The following is a 16366-nucleotide window of genomic DNA, read 5'->3' as shown; positions in this document are numbered from 1 at the left end:
CCTTTCCCTATGTGTGTCCCCATCCCAGGTTGATGAAGACAGAAAGGAGCAGTACTGCTGTCTATCTGCCCTTGCCACTCACTGCAGCTGGCAATACAGGGGAAACAGGTTCCTTTTAGGATTCTCAGTCTCATTAGTAAAGGGTCTTAAGAATGACCTCAACTTTGAGCACAAGGACAATTTTATTAGTATTAAAAGGGGAAGTACAAGGAACACAGTGGTAAATCTCAGCAGCTGTGAAAGGGGTAAGTGAAGGAGAAGAGAAAAGGTGCCATTTCATCTGGTGCAGAGTTGGAGACAGGTGAACAGAGAGCACATGGTGGGGAGGGAAGCTTTAGAGAGAGAGTAGGAAAGCAGGAGAAAGCCCAAAGTGTTAAGGAAAGCAGGCTTAGAAAAGAAAAAGAAAAGGTGTCTGAATTATAGACACCTATAATTCTGAAAATCAGGCAGACTTATGAGCCTACTCGGCCGTGGACTGGGTCTGTAAGCTTCTGCGCTAAGGGTGAGGATTCTGGGAAGGAAAAATCTCATTAAAGGACTAATGAGCCCATCTAACTCTTTAGAATGGCTCGGGGTGAGCCTGCCTCTCGAGAGGTGGTCCTTAGCCAAGGTGATTGACCCAGCCCTTTCGCCCAGAGATTCTGTTTTCTTGGCTTTTTTCTTTAACTCCAGCATTGGTGGCAACAGTAAATCATTCTTCATGCATTTATTCATTGGGCACCTCCCCTGAGCCAGCTGCGTTCTAGCTATTGGGGACATAGTATTTGGGCAAGTTCATTAACGTTCATAAGCTTCCTTCATCTATGAAATGGGGTTAGTGTAGTATTCGAGTTGGCAGTCTGGTAAAGATGTTGTGGGCATCGTGTGTAATTGGCAGAGCCTGAAGACAATGGTAGCCTGACCTACTGGGGATGAAATGGAGCCAGCTTTCCTTCTCCCACAAGAGACCCCGCCTTTCTGACTTCAGTTAAGATTTCTAAGACCCTGGAACTGGCAGAGATTGCCTGACAGCGAACTGTTCAGGCAATGTCTGAACGATGTATGTCTGTCCTTGGTAGCTGGAGTTTAGCTTGGTTATTAAAGAAAGCCTTCTGGCCTGGAAGATCAAACAAACGCACATGTGGAGCCACTGGCCTTGAGCAAAAGGGAGGAAGGGAGTATGGATGGTTCTCCTCCTTGGCTGATCCTTCCTTATTCATCATCTTGCTTTGTCATAGGTAACTCCAGAGTCAGTAGGAGCTGTCAGTGTGTTCTCATTATGTGCTTATTAGATGGGGTCTCTGGGGAATCAGAGAGGCACCCACTCTCTCTCCTGGGGCCCTTGTAGGGTGATCCTCTGTCTCCAGTAAGAAACCCAATGGTCTTGTTCACATCAAGAGCCTTCCTTGTTCTTGAACCAAGAACCAAGTTTTGTTCTCCTTTTTGTTGCTCTTCAGCTTTTTTCCTTTTTTTATTATTATTTTTTATATTGTTCTGCATGTCCTGACCTGTAATATTTGCTCTTACACTAACAGGAAGACAGTGAGACAAACAGACAGACAAACAAGACAGACAGACAGACTCTGTTGATGCTGATAGCATTCATAGGCTAGTCACCTGAACAGTGGGATTGAGGTTCTTTTCTGGGACAGACAGAGGTCTAAGCCACACCCTCCTCAACCCCCAGACATAGAGACCTCTGTAGCTAGCCAGGAGGAAAGAAAGCTTGAATTAGAAATTGCTGACTATTTTGGCAGTTCATGCCCTAAAGCCTTAAAAAAGATGTCCAACATTTGTCCTAGCAGATTCCTGTAGTTGAGAACACTGCCAGATGGTTTCAAAGCATGTTTATTTAACGACATGTGAAAGGAAACATGCCATTTTTCAATAATGAAAAGCTAGAAAGAACTGCTTTGTCCAACAGTATAAGACTAGTTAAATAGTATTTGGTGCATTCATGCAATATTATATATTGTTTTTTTTTTCCTTTTTAGTTTTATCAAACTTTATTTTTATGAACGTTTTGTCTCCCTGTACGTATGTGTACCACTTGCATTCCTGATGACCACAGGGCCCAGAAGGTGGCCTAGGATCCCTGGACCTGGAGTTACAGTTGACTGCAATGTGGGTGCTTGGAACCAAACCCGGGTCCTCTGGAAAAACACCAAATGCTCTTAAACTCTGAGCCGTCTCTCTAGCGCCGATATATAGTGATTACAAAAATTCAGTAGATGGCTGACAGCATAGAGGTTCAGTGAAAACAGTAGTTTCTAAGGCTGGGAGACAGCTCAGTCAGCAGAGTGTTACTGGCAAGGATGAGAACCTGAGCCTCAGAACCCACATTAAAAACAAACAAACAACAACAACAAAACCAAGATGGCCCAACACTTGGGAAGCAGAGGCAGGTGGGTCTCTGTGAGTTCGAGGCCAGCCTGGTCTACAGAACAAGTTTCGGGACAGCCAGAACTGTCTCAAAAAACAAGAACAAAAATGAAAGGAGGGAAAATGGGGATGTGATGCCTCGTGCTTATGATGTCAGCACTGAAGTGGACACCTAGGGCTTTCATGAGAAATGATGCCTAGGCTTCTCCTGGTCTCTGAATATACATGTACATATGGACACACACAGATACACATGTGCATACATATAAAGGTTTTAAAAGCATGTATATAGCATACACCCCAATGTTTTTAAAGAAGCATATTTGAAATAGCTATATGTATAGATATTGATACATGGATTAAGGATGAAAGAAATATATCAAAATATTAAGATTTCTTTTGATTGCACCATAAGCAGATTTTAATTTGTGTGTGTGTGTGTGTGTGTGTTTGGTACTTTGGTGATGGAGCAGATATGATCTAGATTTAAAACCCAGGCACTACCACATACTGGCTGTGTGAGTTTCAATGGAATGTTTAACCCTTCTGTGTCTCACTGTAAAAATGAGCGTCATGGTAAGACTGTGCCTGTCTGCAGTGGTGATTGGAAAGAGTGAGCAGATAGCTAAAAGTACTCAGCACGAGAACCCACATTCTAAGATTGACCTGTTGTTCTTTTCAGATTCTGCTTTGGTGAGCAACACTTTTGCACTCAGAAAAACAATGTGGAAGAGTTTGTTTTAAACAAGGGCAAGGGATCAGGTTCCAGGAAGTTCAGCGCAATGACAGAGAACAATAAGTACCTATTTGAAAGCCACTGATTAGCCCCAAAGATAATCTTCAGAGCAGAAATTGGGTCGTTAGCCTTGTAATTTACAGACAGATTTCACTTTGGTCAAATTTCCAAGAAAATTAAAAGAAAGACAAAACTTGTAATGATCTTGAGGGAGGGACAGTCATCTTTGACTGCTCTTCTCTCTTGATAGGTGGCCTTCCTCAGTGGGGGACAGGAGCCCAGCACAGAGAGAATGCCAGTGTTGGCCAAGAGCTGAGGGGTTAGGGTCCCCGTGAAGCCTGAACAGGGACTCAGGCCACTGTAAATTCCGCAGGCATTTCTGAACTGTGGGCAGGCTTTAAGGGGGGGAGAGGATGTCTTTCGATTGTCCAGGCAGTGACTTCACTTATCCTGCACTGACTCTCCTGTGTGCCCACACCATGCACTGAGAGTTCTTCTCTGAACAGTCTTACACACTCTTTGAGGTTCCGAGGCCCTGACGACCCCATCGTGGAGACACAAGTGCAAAACTTGAAAGTCCCTACGGCTTCTTGTGTACTGTGCTGTGGTATCAGGTACACTCGTATTGTGTGCAATCAGTCTTCATGTCACGTTAGCTCCTCCCTCTCCCCAGCTCTTTATGTCCAGTCTTTATGCCTGTGATTCCTCCTGTGGGTGGACTGACAGCTTTGTCCTTTCATGGCCTGGCTTCACTTAGCCTGATGTCCTCGAGGCCAACCCATGTTGCACCATGCATTAGGCTTTCCTTCCTTTTGGAGGCTGAATACTATTTCTGGTGTCCGTGGACCACAGCTGGTTTATCCCTTCATCTGTCTGCGGAAGCGTAGATGGCATCCACCTTTCAGCTGCTGTGTGTAATGATGCTTTCAATATGACTGTCTCGGGACAGTTAGTGCTTATAAGCAACAGACATTTCTTTCTCAAGATCAAGATATCAGCAGATTTAATATCTGGTATTGTGGCTGTACACGTGTGTGTGTGTGTGTGTGTGTGTGTGGTACATGAGTGCTTATGTGTGTGAGTGAAGCACATAAGGGCTGCATTGCATGTGTGGGGGTCAAGTCCTCACCTTCCGCCTTGTTTGAGATAGATTTCTCTTTTGTTGTTTGTCTGCACCAAGCTAGCTAGCTGGAACGTTTCTTCTGTCTCCAGCCCCCATCTTGCCAGAGAAGCACTGGGACTCTAGGACCTGGGGATTTGACTCAAACCCAGAGCTATTTCCATAGTCCCTTGGTCCAATCGCACCCTACCCCATCCCTACCCCACCCCAGCTTCCTTAGGACAAAAGGGCAGAAAGGGCAGAGGAAGATCCCTGAGGTTTCTTTTGTAAGGGTAATTCTAACCATGAGAATTACCTGGTGACCTAGTTACCTCTCTGAACCCCTGCTTCCTGGCACCATTCCCTCAAGGTTGTTAGAGATGGAGAAACTCCTGCTCCTGAATTTCCTCCTGCCCCAGCCATCGCATAAATCTGGATTCCTAGGCTCCTGCAGATCTCCCCGTGGGCACTGCTAGAACAAGCAGTCTGTTTATTTTGAACAGGAGGGTACATGAAAGTAAAGTACACCCTCTAGAATGGAGGCCAGACCCAACCAAGCAGCAATGGCAACCAGCCACCTCTACATCCAATCCTTGACCTCCCACTTCGCCAGTTATTCATCCTTGGGGTGCTCCCTTTTCCAGAATAGCTGAGGATTTTTTTTTTTGGAATAATTTTTATTCACAATTCAGTCTGTTATTATTAAATGTTGGTGCTGCAAGAATACAGTTGGCAGGTTTACTAGGAGAAAGGGCAATGGTGCATGCTCCCTTAGTGAGGCTCTTAGTTAGTGTTTCTCTTGCTATAATGAAACACCATGACCAAAAGCAACTTGGGGAGAAAAGGGTTTATTCACCTTATTCTTCCCACATCACAGTTCATCATCAAAGGAAGTCAAGAAAAGGAACTCAAGCAGGGCAGGGAACAGGAGCTGGTACAGAGGCCAAGTTGACATAAAACCAGCCAGTCCTCTCTCCAGAGAGGGATCTGTGGGATCCGCCCAACGCCGGCTTTGTTGGTTTTCCTAGAGCCCTGGCTCTCCTCTTACATGGTCTGCTTGGCTGTCTCAGATACCGTCTGCAAACCTTCTCCTTTATCTTCCCCAGGGTTCCCAATGACTGTCCAGGTTGGGTTTTGTCAACTTGACACAAACCTAAACATATCTGGGAAGAGGGAATCTTAATTGAGAAAAATGCATCCCTAAGATTGTCCTGAGGCAAGTCTGTGCATCTGTCCAGCATTTTCTTGATTGATGATTGAAATGGGAGGCCCCAGCTCACTGTGGGTGGTGTCGCCCCTGGGTAGGTGGTCCTGGATGGTATGAAAAATCAGGTTGAGCAAACCAGAAGGATCAAGCCAATCAGCTTTCCTCCTCCGTGATTTCTGTTCCAGTTCCTGCCTTCAGGTTCCAGGTCTGTTTCTGGCATGATTTCTCTCAGTGATGGACTGTGAAATGGAACAAAGCCTTTGTCCTTTACAAGTTGCTTTTGGTCATAGAATAGAATAATAATAGAAACCCTATCTAAGACACCACCCTCACTCTTTCAGCTCTAATATTTGTTTCAAGCCTAAAAAGGTCACGTTTCCATGTACGATTTTGGGGAATACAAGAACATTTGTTCTCTCAGTATCCAGGTGTGTCACCCAGGCCCTGCTTTGTGCTCTTCTGGTTTGTATCAATAAGTAGAACTGTCATCTGGCTAGCCTAGGTTTAAGTTTGCAAGAAACCGCTGTGCTATCTCCACAATACCACAGCACCTTTGGGTCAGCACCTAGCCCAGGGCCTGGAGGGAGGTTCAGCACGTTCCTGCAGCCACACTAATGCCATCTCTTTCCCTTGGCCACAGGCCAGTCCATCGTGGGCTGCAAGGCCATTCTCATCGATGACCAGGTCTTTGTGGTGGTGGCGCAGCTCTTCGGCGGCTCTCACATTTACAGATATGACGAGAGCTGGACCAAGTTCGTCAAATTCCAAGACATAGAAGTGTCTCGGATTTCCAAGCCTAATGACATCGAGCTGTTTGAGATCGACGACGAGACATTCTTCATCATTGCTGACAGTTCAAAAGCGGGGCTGTCCACGGTTTACAAGTGGAACAGCAAAGGGTTCTACTCATACCAGTCTCTGCACGAGTGGTTCAGGGACACGGATGCAGAGTTTGTTGACATTGACGGGAAGTCGCACCTCATCCTGTCTAGCCGCTCTCAGGTCCCCATCATCCTGCAGTGGAACAAGAGCTCGAAGAAGTTCGTCCCCCACGGTGACATCCCCAACATGGAGGATGTGCTGGCTGTGAAGAGCTTCCGAATGCAGAACGCCCTCTACCTCTCCCTCACCCGCTTCATCGGGGACTCACGGGTCATGCGCTGGAACAGTAAGCAGTTTGTGGAGGTCCAGGCTCTTCCATCCCGGGGGGCCATGACCTTGCAGCCCTTCTCCTTCAAAGATAACCACTACCTGGCCCTGGGGAGCGACTACACATTCTCACAGATATACCAGTGGGATAAAGAGAAACAGCAGTTTAAAAAGTTTAAAGAAATCTATGTGCAGGCTCCCCGGTCCTTCACTGCGGTCTCCACCGACAGGAGAGATTTCTTTTTTGCATCCAGTTTCAAAGGGAAGACAAAGATTTTTGAACATATCATTGTTGATTTAAGTTTGTGAAGGTGTGATTGGGGGGATTTCAAAGATGTGTAGTGTTAGCTCTCAGAAGAGAGAGAGGACCAAGAAGAAATAAAATTAAAAAAAAATTCATAAAAATAAGCCAGGCACAGAGCTCTGAAATTAAAATTCACAATGCACAGGGGAAATAGTTAGACATTTTCAAACTTTTAGGATTCACATTTTAACCAGGGATTGCATTTCTATTTTTTTTTTTTTTTCGGCTGATTGCATGACAGGCCCATGCTGCTATTTAAAAATGACATCTTAAAGCCTGTAATTTCTGAGAAAAGAATGCAACATCTCTACCATCTAGAAAGCAATGTACTTCTACTTTATTTTCAATAAGGAAGGATAAGATGGAGCAAGATGGGCCAGCCCTTTTAGTGAGATTAAGAAATAAAGACAGAAAGCCCCTACCCTGCTAATCACCACTTCCCTCCCCTGCGCCTTTCTCGTCCCATCTTAGCAGTCTTTCAGCTAAGAACTCTTAAAGCCAAAGTGAGCTGAAAAGATTTGCTGATCATCCATTTGAAAAATCTTAGAACACTCCACAGTGCTATTTTGAGCCATTCTAGTTTCCTGAGAGTCATGGCCAGTCTTCCAGAATCTTCCTTGGGACCTTGGCTCTGCCCTCATGTGGACTGATCTTCCTCAAAAGTGTATTCACAGTTTAACGTTTGACATTGCTTCCTCTGCCACAGAGAAAATATTCTGGTGACACAAGTCTAGGCCAGCAAGGGCAGTGGGCCCAAGATAAAGGGGTTTCCCTACCCCACCCCTTTTGTGATTTAAAGGTGACCTCTGAGGTGGCTGAGCAATCATGAGTGTTTGATGTTCTCTGTTCCTCACTCGTGTCTGTGAACCCATCCTTTTAGTTTGTGGGTAACTGGCAGACGGGCCAAAGGCTGAATGGTGCTTTTCATCTGTCCCTTAGAGGGATCGAACAGGTGTCCCTACCTCCTGCGCGTTGAGTAGGGCTTTTGAAGTGAGATTTACGGAGTCAGAGGGGACCTTACTCAGATCTCCATGTGCTTTGAGGCCCAGAGGGGGTCCTTTGATGGATGCATGTCTTTGCCCTCCAGACAACTTAATATTTCAAGTCATTGATTGAATAGGAGCCTGTCTACCTGCCCACCTGCCTCCCTTCCTCCTGAAACAGTCCTTTATTGAGTTGTAGGTATTGCAGTGGCTGACTCATGGAGCCGTGCTGAAGTTTCTGCACATACAAAAGTCAAAATCACAGCTTGGGTGCTGTCGACGGGGACATGGCTTCCTCTTCCAGCACTCTACCGAGAGGTAGCATGGCTGTGTGCCAGTGGTGAGGCAGCCTGTGGTGCATTGGGAGAGGCCGGCTGGAGCCAGCTGGACTTAATCTCACAGATCAGCTCTGTGCGTGGGACCAGGTAGCCTATTTCAAAATAGGACTCTAGTGGGGCCAGCAGGGAAACTCTTGGGGTCTGATTTTGTAGATGGCTCCACAGTGGATATTCTGGCCCTCTTTGAGAAGAGGAAGCAGCTGCTTTAGGGGAACGCTTTGCAGGGTGTCCCATTTCAGTGCAGTGTGGAGTTTTAAGGGTCCTCACCACACTGTGTAGGTAGAGGGACTGTCAAAAGCATGAATGCCGGTCTGTTGTTTCCTGGCTGTAAGCAGCAGGGAATGATCAACGTGCCACACTGTGCACTCCTGGCTGATGCTTCCAGCCTAGGGGACCAAGGACTTTAATGAACTCTGTCACTCATATAGTCTGTGGTGTGGCTGCTTAAAACTTTGGTGCTAAATGCCAAGCAAATAGAGTGGTCTGTTTTAATTTTCTAAGCATAAGTTACCCTTTCTTTGCATTCTTTTGTTTTCTTGGTTCATTTGAATGGACCACGAGTTCCCAGCTCTACACGTTGATGGCTGATGTTTCTGCTATTCCTTCCCCCGAAGAATTGGTGAGCCATCCTCCCTCATGCATGGGTCCCCCAGGCAGGCTGGTAGCACTGGTGTCGGGGAGAAATGACACTCTTGCTTCCTGCTGCTTGTAGAGGAACCCATAGGAACATCTCTCAGAGTGCCACCTCCAAGGAGCCTTGCACCAGCTGCTCTATGTTCCCCCACAGACTGAAGTCAGGGACTCTCCATGGTCATTGCTTAGAGTTTGGAAAGGCAAGATATACAGGTTCTGACCTTGGGATATGGAGGGAGGGGGTTGTTACACCCAGATGAAGCATTTGAGGAGCAAAACAATACTCCGAGTAGGTGGCGGGACTGGGGTACAAGAGGACTACCATTTCTCTCTGCTGTGGTCAAGCTGTCTTTTCCTTCTAAAACACGCTTACACAAGACTGGAGTGTGCAGTCTTCTGAGTTCTGTGCTATGGGAGGAGGTATTTGTTCTGGCCAGATTAGTGAAGGAGCATAGATGTTCTTGGCATCAGGTGGGGAGTTTTGCTTCATTAATCTTACTGCTCTCTCCCAAGAATCCCTGACGTTTTAAGCAATTTCTGCAAAATGCTTTCTCCCAGTAATAATGTAAAATAACAAAACCCACCCACACAATCATGATAAAAGCCCAAGGCAGAGAAATACATAGGATTGTCCAGCTATGTTCCTTCTGTTCCTTCTCTCCCTCCCTCCCTCCCTCCCTTTTTTCTCCCTCTCTCCCTTTTTCCCCAACACACATCCACTATTATCTCAGCTTGTCCTTTGTCCATCTCAGCAGCTGGGTCCTAAGCTGATTCCTCCAATCAGCCATGTGGCTTTAAGGCCATAACCTGAAAGCAAGGGTTAGTCCTCAGACTCTGTAGGATTTGTAGTAGAACTCTATAAACACTAAAAATAAACCCTAGGGCCAAGAAGCACTTTGTTCTTGGGCCATGGATGCGATCGGCTCACATCCTGGAAGCTTTTATTCCTGCCTGTGCGCTGTGTTCCCCTTGTTTGTCATGTGTAGCTCTCTGGTTTACAGAGGGCAGGTGTTCTAATCTCATAGAGAAAGAAATAGGCACAGAACCGAAGTGTATGGCAAGGCTAGAACTTTCCCTTGGACAGCAGGTGCTGCATTTTCTCTCTAATGCTCTGCTGTGCTCACCCAAAGACAGACTCTGTTATGTTACCATGACAGTGAAAACAGCAATTCATATAGATTAAGTAAAAGTACAAGCAGAATGAAGAGCCAAGAGGAGAGTCATACCCAACAGACACCATTCAATCATCAGTGCCCTTGAGCAATTAACAAGCACCCTAGAACTGTGTGACATGCCTAGCTGGGCTTGCGAAAGCCTTGCAGAAATGTTGATAGCTTCAGTTGTCTAGAGAGGCTTTCTAACAGGCATGGCTGTAGCTCCTCCAACATAGCCATGGGAGGAAAGCCAAGGCTGGACACATCTGATTATTGTCGCAATGTCCACCGGATAAGATGAGTTCTGGGAGAGAGAAATTAAAAACCCAAACGCAAGAGCAATGATGAATTGCTCTGGGGCCCTCTTCGGCCTTCTGGGAGCTCACAGAAAACGAGTGCTGTATTCCTCTTCCCATGGAATGAGGCTGCATGTTTTTAGGAAGGAAATCAGTGTGAGATGCTGCAAGTTGAGCTGCCAGGAGTGTTCGTGATGGAAATTTCTCTGGCTGGGGGAGCTCCATCGGAGCCAGACAAAGTTATATGGGAGAGCCTACTTTTGCATGCCTCCTAAAGGAAGCCTCTAGCCAGCTTCCCCGTGCTTCCGCAGAAAGACTCACTCCTCGTCTGAAAGCTTGGAAGGTTATTTCATTAGGCAGTGCCGAGGGTTTTGTTCCACGGTGCGCTAGAGCAGAATCAGCGGTCTAGCAGCAGGTGCAGTGGACAAGGTGGTTCATATCTGGGCCAGCATGGAAATGGGGAGAAATGCGGAGCAGTGGCTACGGAGTAGGAATAAGCTCGAAAGACAAGAGTAATCATAATTTTCTGTTGCCTTAGCAGAAGGTAGAATGACCAGGCAAATCAACAGCATGCCAACAATTGAACAGCGTCCACTGTGATGCTGATTCAAATAATGATATCATCGGGCCCTGGGCTCTCAGCTGAGGCACTGTGCTCCTTCACCCCATCTCATTGCTTGTGCCAGAAGCCACCTTTTTCTAGTGGGAAACTATGCATTCCCTATCCAAGCCCTTGACTATCAGGAATGTATGAGAACTGTGATAAAATAGGCCAATATGCCATTTGGTACTGTTTTTATGTATTTTAAATGTACAACTTAGGTGAAATAATACTTTATATGTATATGAAAGTAAGTTTTACAGGGGGCGGACAATGATGGATGTGTTTTAAAGCTGTAGATATACTTAGCTCTTTTTGGAAAATAGATTCAATACATGATATGCCTCTTAATTCTGTATATTCTGTAATCCTGTGAATAAAAAGTAGCAAATGCCCAACACAGCTCTGGTCTCTGGTCTGCTTAAAAACGGATGTGTCCATTCAAGTCACAGAGCTGAAGGGTGCTGCAGAGAGCTGAGGCAGTTGAGGAGCAAGGAAATATCTCTGTGGCTTCCTTGTTGTTTAAATGGAAGATGGATGCCATGGGGGCCCTTTGTTTTTTTCATTTGGAAACTAAGAATTCATTTAAAAGCCACTAAGTATTCACTGAAGAACTTTCCAGTGTACACTTACCCTGTCTGTGGACTCAGAGACCCAGTGGATAGCCTAGCAGTTCTGAACCCCTTGAGGGAGGGACCTTGGTTCTCCAAGTGCCTAGGTTCTAACCAGCACATAGTAGGTCTACAGCACATGCTTGTCACATGTTTCTTAACCTAAGACCCATTGATTTAGCTGGACAAAGGAAGGGCCAACATCCTAATTCACATAAATGAAGCAATACCTACTGTGTGCAGAGCATTTGATGTGCCGAGGTCTCCCAGGGGTAGAACACTTTATCCGTCATAGAGGGTTCCGTCATTAGACAGCTGATGACTGCCCAGGCATGACAGAGTACCGGCTTTCTATTGCTACAATTGTACCCATTCCCAGGGGCAGGAGCCCAGCTTGGCATAGCTGGCACTCACTTCTGCTCAAGATCCCTGAAGACTGTGTGCAGTCTCCTGGAGGACCAGTTCACATTGCTTATAGAATGTATTTTCTTTTGATTGTGATGGGGGAGTCCCCATCTCCTTGCTGGTCATTGGTTGGGGGTCTCTTTCAGCACCTAGAGCCCACCCCCAGGATCTTGGCTTTTTCAACCCCATAGCTGAGGGTTTCTTTAGGTCCTCTGGAGCCTCAGAAGAGAAACCCCATCACTTTGGCCTGGTTCTATTGTTTTAGGTAGGACACACATTCTGCTCTCATCCCTTGAACACAATTTATGGGGGCTGAGAAGTCACCCTAAAATGTCTAATCTCTAGATTAGATGCCCAGATCATCAGATCAGGCCCCAACCACTAACAGGCATTCGCTCAGACCCGGAACAACAGAACATGTACACATAGAGAACTGCTTCTTAGGGCAAAGGTTACCATAGGCCACAGGAAACACCTTTTTGACCAGTAGACACGGGAGAAGGGTCTGGTCTTTTGCATTTTTACTTTGCAATTAAATCACTGTTTTATGCTTGTGAAGTGCAGAAAGGAGAAAAACATCTCCAAACCTGCGAGCCTGAAGCTCACTAAGGTGGCGGCTGATCCCGACACCCTGGTGTGGTTGGTCTTGGATATCAAGAGCTCTTCAAGGTTCTGCTACCCCACCCCACAGAGGCGAGGACACTTCCTCTCTCCATTTCTCAGAGCGCTAATTGAAGCCAAACTGGGAAGAATTGAACCCCCAAGTAATGTGTCACCTTCACTGACCACCTGGCTGTGCAATTGGCTTGTTCCTGCCTCCCAGACAGGACACTTCTTTACTAACCAGGTCTAATTGGCACAAATGACTTTTTTAAAAAACAACAAATTGGTAGCACAGGTGATACTGAACACCTCCCACAAACCCAACCTCCTGGCCTCTGCTCCAGGCAGCTTCTCCTTAAGTGTGAACTTCTTCTGGTCCTGCCTGGAGTCAGACAGCAAACCAGGCAGGGAGGCTGCCAAAGGCGAAAGGCTTCCTCAGGCCGTAGCCTAGCAACGGTGGCCATCTACGGCCAGCTGAGCACTCCACAACCTCCTGTACAGACCTCTTGGTGTCTGGTCCAGGAGGCTTGTAACAGACTGGAGGGAAGGACAGCAGGGTTTTCCCCAGGGCAGGAGGAGAAAGTTTAGCTCACCACATCAAGACTGTCACTGTCCTCCAACCCCTTGAGGTAGCACAGAGCTCAGAGCCCTGTCTCCAGTTCCAGGTTGGGTGAGAGATAGTCATTCCAGCCAACTCATTTGGCTCAGAGAGGGCACTGTAGCCAAAGGCTACAATGAAACCAGGGGAGGGGTTACAAATGAAACAGAGGAGGGGTTTCAGGTAAAGTGGCCTGCTTGTCCTGGCCAAGGCTCCCACGGTTGTTTCCCTTCAGTCCTCCATGAATTCTGGACATATCACAGTTCTATAAGATTTGTTTTTAAATGTCAAGTTTGCATCGTTTTCCAGTTCCTTTATATTATCCAGCACCTTGGACCTTAAGTCACATGAAATTCCAATTTCTCTTGCTCATTGGATTCTTTCTGCCTAATTCTGAGTTCCCACTGTGTGACCAGTGTTGTGAGTGTGCTGAGAATGCAAAAGTCTCAAGGGACAGAGGCAGGACACTGTGGCACACGCCTTTAATCCCTGCAGAGGCAGGCAGATTTCTGTGAGTTTGAAGCTAGCTTGGTCTACACAGAGAGCCCTAGTTCTGCCAGTGAGAGAGAAGAGGAGAGGGGGAGGGGAGGGGGAGAAGAGGGAGGGAGAGAGTATAAGAGTGAATGACTAAGTAGAGTGCAACCCTTAATGAAACAGCTCACAGACCATGAAGATAGACCAAACTGTTTTGATTTCTTTTCCTCATGTCCCCAACAGAGCAGAAGAGGAAGTCCTTCTGAAGGCCACTTCTGAATCCCAGCATCCCAAGCCCATTACTCTCTCATGTTTCCATCCTCTTCAAAGTGTCCACACATGAACCCTGTCCATGCCCCACCCCCTTTCCTTTCTCTACATCCATTTCTCTCAGCAGATGAAAGGGGGGAATGCCTGCACCAGCTAACACTCGTGTATCTGGTTCCTGCTGTTGTCAGGGGTCTAAAGGTAAACTGTTAGACCCCTTTGCCTTTGCTTTCCTCCTCTATCCAGTCTGCTTGTGGGGATTTTAAACATTTCCCCAGATTCTTCCGGGCTGCCTCCATCAAGAGGTGGGACCTGAAGTTTTACTCTGGAATGTGAGCTGGGCTTGGAGACTTGCTTCTAGGGTAAAAATGTAATACAATGGTTAAAGATCTATAATAATAGGTGAATGTTTATCATGAGACTCTGTATGTATATATGAGACAGGGTCTCATGATGTAGCTCTAAATGGCCTGGAACTTGCTATGTAGATCAGGCTGGACTTGAACTCACAGTGATCTGCCAGCCTCTGCCTCTCAAGAGAACAGGTCTTAAAATGCATTAAAATGTATTTTTATCTCCTTGACCAGTCTCTCTGAGGAAGGCCTGCTACTGCAAGCCATTCCAGTAGTCTGCTGAGGAGGGGAAACGCCTGAACAGCACCTTTTCCAGTAATAAGGATCATATCCTGGGGCTTGTAATGTTAGCCTCGGCATGGGCTTGCTGATGTGTAACAGAATGAGCAGCACGGGGGAAACTTACTTTCCTCGGGAGGATCAGAGAGGCCAGACTGAGGCAGCTGTCACTGAACCCAGTTTCCTGCTTCTAAGTGACTCAGCTCACTGGGTAGGAGCTAGAGAGAACAAGATCTCAAGGAGGTTGCCGGGAGCCTCAGGGCAGGACTCCCGACACTGGGAGGGAATCCTACCAAGAGGGAGAACAACCTTTTCAACCAAGGTCAGCTGTCAGCGATGTCCCCGTCCAAGGACAAGACAACATTCTGGTATTGAGAAGCTTGGGAGCTCGGCTCCCTGTCTCCTGATTCCATTTGCAAGCTCTGCCCGGCAACCGGGGAATCTATTTTTACCCTGTTGGAAAAGCTCTTTTTTCTCCAAGGCAGGTTAAGGAAGGAGAACCGGTGGTGGGGAAGGACTTGTCTGCAGCACAGGTGATGAGGCTGGGGCCCCGGCAGAGGCAAAGCCGTGGGCAACAGCTTCCTCACCGCCTCTCCCTTCTCGCCAATTTGCTCTTATCAGATTTTCACATTGCAACATCCCGATGGCAGTAAACTACAGTAGTCAATTCTCACATAGAGAGTGAGAATTTTCTGGTCACTCTTATCTCTGGCCAAGTGGAATATCTGCTCTACTTACTAAAAACACAGCTCCCCACGGCCCCGCCATCTGCATTTACGGCGGCAGCACATACTGCTGAGGTGGCTTTTCCTCCCTCTGTTGACTGCCAGCCATTTGCATCTTCTGTCACTATAAATAGCACGCAACAAAAAACCTCCAATATGTAGGTTCTAGCCCAAGCTCCTTGTAAGCCAGGAATCCTCGGCAATTATTTATGGTCAGTGATGACATGGCAGAGGAAGGGAAAGTGAGTGAGAGCAAATTCCAGCAAGGCTGTTGTAGGGGTGGTGGTGGTAGCGAGCCAAGCCGGGGCAGGAGGAGGAGCTGGTCACAGGGTTGGGGCCTGGTGGGATACCATTGTTCCTCCAGCATGCCTGTCCCCACGGGTGTGCAGAGAGGGGTGGGCCCTTGTTGGGGGCTGGGCATCCAGCAGAGTGGGACTAGACCTACCTTCACTCATTCATTCTCAGGAGGCTTCTGGGAAGTGGACGCTCTCCATTTGCCCATCTTACAGATGAGGAAGTAGAGGCATAGAGAGACTTAGGGCTTCGCTAAGGCCACACAGGGAAAGGGCAGCAAAACTAGGGTGATATGGTATAGAGTGGCTAGGGGAATTTATTCAGCTTTGTACCCAGAATACAAATGCAACCAATTTACCCCCCATAATAGAGTTGTCAGATACAATGGTGCATTGCTCAGTAAAATTTGAATTCCAAACAAGCAACGCTTCATTAATGTGGAGCTCACCAGTGAGGCTGGCTACCCAGGCCCCAGGGATTTCACTGTTGCCACCTTCCAGTATGGCCGTGGCCCACTCTTTACCTGGGCGCCGGGAATTAAAGCTGGGAAGCTGGGGTGTGCCATCTTCCCACCACCCTGAAATATAAATTAACTTTTTCCTTGTCTCTTTTCTCTCTCACTCATCTCAACCGCATGGCCCTCCCCCAGAACCCGTACTTTTAACCCCTGCTGTGTGTTCTTCAACAAGCCATGAAGGGGGGAGGGGCATCCTGGCAGAGCGATGCTGGCCTCAGTTTAGCTTATAGGTGTGGACAGTTTATACTTTATGTAAAGTTTTGCATGAGCAACTTCAATATGGCAGAACCACGTGGTTCTGCCTCATCCTGATGTGGCCCAGGCCGAGTGTTAGGTATGAATGGTGCTTTCTGAGGCTAGTCGTTTTTCCCGTCCACTC

The 16366-nt window shown here is 47.0% G+C and overlaps 1 protein-coding gene across 1 annotated transcript in view; it reads left to right on the top strand.

Annotated features, from left to right (window-relative positions):
* Lgi2 (leucine rich repeat LGI family member 2) overlaps nt 1-11252 on the top strand; it is a 30387-nt gene extending 19135 nt beyond the window's left edge. Inside the window, exon 8 of the mRNA XM_055623974.1 lies at nt 6044-11252. Coding sequence (XP_055479949.1) covers nt 6044-6861 — 818 coding nt within the window. The 3' untranslated portion in view covers nt 6862-11252. The remainder of the gene's footprint in view (nt 1-6043) is intronic.
* Nucleotides 11253-16366: the final 5114 nt, after the last annotated feature.

This window comes from Psammomys obesus, unplaced genomic scaffold, assembly GCF_907164565.1.
Source record: "Psammomys obesus unplaced genomic scaffold, mPsaObe1.curated_primary_1811, whole genome shotgun sequence".
NCBI lineage: Eukaryota > Metazoa > Chordata > Mammalia > Rodentia > Muridae > Psammomys > Psammomys obesus.
This window is presented reverse-complemented; position numbering and strand designations above follow the sequence as displayed.